Here is a 6,000-nt window from a genome sequence, read left to right on the forward strand (position 1 = left end):
AGGTCCGCGGTTCACTCCCTGCCGACCCCATCGAAAGTGACTCTCGCTCGGTTTGGCCTTGGAGAGGAGGCGCCCTCGCGGCCACAACAGGCCTCTCCACCCTCCCGACTGGGCCGGACGGCGGCCCCGCCACACGCAAACCCCCGCGCCCTTGCCGGGCCGGACGGACAGGGGCCGCTCTTCCCGACCCGCCGCTGGTGAACCAAACCCAGAGGAAAACAAAGGTTCGGGCGCCGGGACCCGCTCGATCAGGCCAGCCCTGGCCCGCTCCCTGCCGGGACCCCAACAAAGCCCGAGTCGCTGCCTCACGCCGCCGGCCTCGCTTACCCATCGGTCCCCGCACGCTTCTTGCCGGAGGGGTAATCCTCCCCCAGGTCCAACCGGTGGCGCTTGGACATCTTTGCACTCTTCGAGCGGGCGGTTATGAAGGAAGCAAAATAAGAAGCTAGCTACTGTAATGGGCACAGTAGAGGACAGCTACTTAACTCTGGAGAACCCCCACCCCGCCCGCTACAACAGCCCACACCGTGCGGCCCGAACCAGGAGCTAAAATGGCGGCGGCGACGAGGGCTGGGCCTGCGCGCGCTTCCGCAGCGTGCGTGCGTATGCGAGTGCGTGCGTGGTGCGCGCGCACGCTGCCCAGAGGCGGGAACTCCAGTCCCGCCAGCCGCCTCATTGGTCCGACTTCTCTTGGCCCTACCTTTTTCCAGCCACCTCGTCTTCCCGGAGCTTCCCGCCCCTTTGAGCGGCTGCTGGGGGTCCTGAGCCTGATGGCCTTTACGCTCCATGTCAGTTCCACCTTACCCCTCTGATTTAGGAAATTGAGAAAGTCTAGTCCTAGTTAGGAAATCCTATCCATGTGTATTGCCCTGGCTTTAGGAGAATCGGAGACCCAAAGAAATTGAGAAACTAATGAAGATCATACAGCTAACAAGTGGAAGAGCCATGGTTGGAACCCTACTGTTTTATGAGTCCAGATCTAGAGCTTGCAGCCACTGCACCAGACACTTAATTGCAGTGAGAAAACTGAAGTGAGAAAATGTTGGAGTTGCCATGATCTATTTTGCCCTTTTTTTTTTTACCCAGCGAGGACAACATGCACTCAAGCTATAGATGTTTTTACCGGAATACAGAAAATTGGCAGTGAGGGTACAACTTTGTTTTGTTTTTGTTTTTGTTTTTTTTGCCCCCTCATGTGCCTACAGTATGCTTTCAGAGTGTTACCCCTAGCTCTGTCCTTATTCTTTTTTTTTTTTTTTTGCTCGGGCTAGAGTGAGTGCCGTGGTGTCATCCTAGCTCACAGCAACCTCAAACTCCTGGGCTCAAGCAATCCTTCTGCCTCAGCCTCCCGAGTAGCTGGGACTACAGGCATGCGCCACCATGCCCGGCTAATTTTTTCCATATATTTTTAGCTATCCAGCTAATTTCTTTCTATTTTTAGTAGAGACGGGGGTCTCGCTCTTGCTCAGGCTGGTTTCGAACTCCTGAGCTCAAACAATCCGCCTGCCTCGGCCTCCCAGAGTGCTAGGATTACAGGCGTGAGCCACCGCGCCCGGCTGCTCTGTCCTTATTCTTTTAGTAACCCTGCAGGGTAGGTGTTGTGTTAGAGATGTGCTGAAAAAGGTGAAGAAATCACACAGCCATAAGGGCTGTACCCTGCAGCTTGTAAAGCGATAGCAAATTGACGGGGCAGGATGAGCCTCATGACTTTTGTGGCTCTCGCCCCCTAGAACCTATCTGCTCGCTCAATTGCATTCATTCTCAGAAGAAATGTACAAGAAAAAAGTCTGTGGACCATCCTGAGCAGGGCGATCTCTGTCTTTCATGTAATGGTTCTTTTTGGCCACTCTGGAAGACCATACTCTGGTTCATATCAAATTCTCAGAACTGGAATGGCTAAAATTAAATGCAACTTAAAAATCGCAACTGATAAAGAGGGTTTTTATTTTTGTACCAAACCCATATTCCAAGGTCAACACAAAGAAACAGGTATGTCTTTTTCACCTATAAAATATTTAGTACAACTTTCTACCCTAAATATACCATAGTCCCCGTTTTGTCCCTGAGCCTGATGGTCCCTGGTTTCACTTTCTGTGGTTTCAGGTACCCATAGTACTGTACAATAAGATATTTTGATAGACCACATTGACATAACTTTTATTAAAGTATAGATTGTCCTCTGCTTATGATGGGGTTATGTCCTGATAAACCTATTGTAAATTGAAAATATTGTAACTCAAATTCATTTAATAAACCAATAAACCCATTGTAAAGTTGAAAAAAATCCTAAGTCAAACCCTCATAAGTCAGGGACTATCTGTATATTGTTATAATTGTTTTATTTTATTACTAGTTATTGTTAATCTCTTACAGTGCCCAATTTATAAATTAAACTTTATTATAGGTATGTTTGATAGGAAAAAATGTAGTACACTTGACCCTCTATATTTGTGGGTTCCTTATCCATGGATTCAACCTATTACAGATAGAAAATATTCCAGAAAGAATGGATGGCTGCATCTATACGGAACATGTACAGACTTTTTGTGGTTCTTATTTCCTAGGCAATACAGTATAATAACTATTAATCTTTACATAGCATTTACATTGTATTAAGGTATTACAAGTAATCTAGAGATGCTTTAAAGTATACAGGAGAATGTACATAGCTTATCTTCAAATACTATGCCATTCTATATCAGGGACATGACCATCCATGGATTTTGGTATCTGCAGGGGCTCCAGGAACCAATCCCTCACCGATACTGAGGAACGACTGTACTGACTTTTGTCAGATCATGATGTATAATCACTAACTTGTAAACCTGGAAAAGGATTTCCAGCTGATTTTCTCTTTTTGCTTCCTTATTGCAAATGAAGGAACCTGAACCCCTAGGTTTTGCCCAAGTTAACACAGCCAGTTAGTATCAAAGTAGACATCAAAATCCAGATTTCACTCTAGCTATTGCAATCTCAGTCTTCAGGTTTTCAGTTTGAGGACTAATATAAAGTGTTCTAAAATTTTGGAGACATAATCAGGAAATAAAGTTAGACTTCTACCTGCAAAAGTGCCCCACTCTTAGAGATATCAGCCTCATAAATGTGCAAGGAGACTTGGTAAAGGAGGAACTGAAATCAAGGTGATGAGACCTTTTCCCTGGGCCAAGGATATATCTAAAGAAAACTATAGCCTAAATTAACTGTGTTGTAACCTAAATGACTGAAGAAAGGCCATATTTACCAAAGGATATGCCTTTCCAGAATCCAGAATAAAGGGAACAAAGGGCCAGAATCTGCCAGGATGTGCACACTTCCTAGGAGAAGGACCAGAGTTCTAGATCTAATGCTCCACCCCAGATTTTCAGACATAATTATCCCTAGAATACAGAAGAGCCACCCACCAGCCCCTTGCCCCCAACTTGCTGGGAATGTTTCCAGAGAATTTTTTTTTTTTTTTTTTTTTTTTTTTTTTTTTGAGACAGAGTCTCACTCTGTTGCCCGGGCTAGAGTGCCAGGGGGTCAGCCTAGCTCACAGCAACCCCAAAGTCCTGGGATCAAGCAATCCTCCTGCCTCAGCCTCCTGAGTAGCTGGGACTACAGGCATGCACCACCATGCCTGACTATTTTTTTTTCTGTTTTTAGTAGAGACAGGGTCTCACTCTTGCTAAGGCTGGTCTCGAACTCCTGATCTCAAGAGATCCTCCTGCCTCAGCCTCCTGGAGTGCTAGGATTACAAGCCTAAGCCACCACGCCCAGCCTCCAGAGAATATTCTATTTCCTTTACTTTTGCTCTTTGTCTACTAGACAACCCTCAGATCTATTATTTAATATTTGGTCTATGGCATGGACTTACTCACCTGAAAGAAATGTCTTATGTAGCTAACCAGCTCCAGGTCTCAGCCACAGGTGTCTCCCAACCTAAATTAATAAATAATAATGATAATAGCAAACACATATAAAGCACATCCTATGAACCAGACACTCTTCCTTACATATTTTAACCTATTTGAGACTTATGGCAACACTAAGTTAAGTGCTATGAGTTAGACTCATTTACAGATGAGGAAACTGATGCACAAAGAGGCAAAGTATTGTGCCATGAAGACAGTTCTGGGATTCGGCTCAGAAAGCACATGTGCTTAACTGCTGTGCTGTGCTGCTGCTGGAAAATAGGTAATCTCATTCCACATTAATCTCTTAGGGTGTGGTTATTGAGGATAAACTCTCCCACTCTAACAAACTCAATGTGACATGATAAGCAAGTTTCTACATTGTCCAGATGGAGAACTAGTTTATAGAGCTCTCAATGGACAAGTTAGGATTTGGAGGATTTGAACCTGATCTGACTCCAGAGCCATGCTATTAACCACTACAACTGTGTCACTGTTACCCATCCCTTAATTACATCATTTAATTACTCACTGAAAAATATTTATTAAGTCCCCATGTCAGGCATTGAGTGAAGTGCTAGGGAAAGAGGAAAGAAGAAAATACCCATAGTTACCTTCATGAAACATGTCAGAGGAAGAAAGACAGACATTAAATAGCTAAACACATAAATAACTGTTGTTGCAGCTGTGATAAGTGTTTGAAAAGGCCATCTACAGAGGACAGGAGTATGAGAGCATACAACAAGTGGCCTTGGTCTAGATTGAGGGTTAGGAAAGCCCTCTCTGAGAAAGAGACATTTAGACAAAGACCTAAAAAATGAATACAGATTGGCCAGGCAAAGAGGGAAGAAAGCATCCCAAGCAGAGAAAACAGCCTGTGCAAAGGCCCTGGAACTTTAAAAAGTAAGGTGCAATCCATAGACAGAAAATACCATGGGATGAAATGGTGAAGCAATGAGATGAGGAAGGCATGATCCTGCAAATGCAAAAAGGAACCATATTATGCAGATTCTGAGGAGTACTGCTGAGGATGTAAGGCTTATCCTTCCTAGAATAATAGGAAGACAGCAACAAGATTTAAGTGGGAAAATGATCTGATCAACCTACCAATCGCCCCCTCTGAATTCTCTTTAGCTACAAAATGCTTACACATTGAAAGGATTTTCAGTACTGTTTTTAATCACCTGATCCTCTCTACTATTTAAGAGATAGAAATAGTTATAAACTGTAGTGGATGCTGTGACTTGCCATCAAAATCCCAGTTCCAGAATGAGACATCCCTCAGCTGCTGGGAGTCCTGCCTGCACTCAACCCTCAGCTGTCAGCTCTCTTCAGGAACTTCCTTGGCTAAAGAAACCTGATATGCCCAAGGGCAGCCTGAGTGCATGTTAGAGATACAAAGGCGTGGCCCCTCTACCCAACTCAGAACAACCGTGAGCCTCAGAGCATCCAAACTCACCGTGAGATCAGCTAAGGGCTTTGTTACGTCAACATCTGATGTACCACACTACAGTTCAGCCACTAACCCTCCAGAGTTACATCAGACCCCACAAGTTAAGGACAAAGTCCCCAACAGCATTTAAAATGCCCTCACTCCAGAAACTGTCCACAAGTTCAGGAGTCTACAAGCCACCTGCACGTCTGCCCAACTGGCTACAAATTCAGGGTTTCCCATAACCCCATTATATTTGATAATTTACTAGAATAATTTATAGAACTCAGGAAAGCACTATACTCATGATTATAGTTTTATTATAAAGAATATAAATCAGAGCCCCTGTGTCCTATCCTTGTGGAATTAAGACATGTGACCCTCCCACACATCGATGTTCTCACAAGCCAGGAACCTCTACTGAGCTTCAGTGTCTAGAGTTTTTATTGGGATTTCATTATATAGCTGTGATTGGCTAAATCATTGGCTCCATGACTGAACCCAATTTCCAGCGCCCCCTTCTCCTTAAAGGTCTGATATCATGTGGCTCAAAGCTTCAACCCTTTAATCACATGGTTGGTGTTTCTGGCAGGACCAGCCTCCATCCCAAGTTATGTCCTTAGCCCGAATACAGGTGTGGTCCAAGGGCCCACTATAAATAACAAAGACACTCTTATC

The 6,000-nt window shown here is 44.5% G+C and overlaps 1 protein-coding gene across 1 annotated transcript in view; it reads right to left on the bottom strand.

Annotated features, from left to right (window-relative positions):
• Positions 1-613, bottom strand: part of DHX15 (DEAH (Asp-Glu-Ala-His) box helicase 15) — a 70,258-nt gene extending 69,645 nt beyond the window's left edge. Inside the window, exon 1 of the mRNA XM_012664187.1 lies at positions 328-613. Within this exon, the coding sequence (XP_012519641.1) occupies positions 328-398 (71 nt within the window). The 5' untranslated portion in view covers positions 399-613. The remainder of the gene's footprint in view (positions 1-327) is intronic.
• Positions 614-6,000: the final 5,387 nt, after the last annotated feature.

Source organism: Propithecus coquereli, unplaced genomic scaffold, assembly GCF_000956105.1.
Source record: "Propithecus coquereli isolate 6110/MARCELLA unplaced genomic scaffold, Pcoq_1.0 Scaffold87, whole genome shotgun sequence".
Lineage (NCBI taxonomy): Eukaryota > Metazoa > Chordata > Mammalia > Primates > Indriidae > Propithecus > Propithecus coquereli.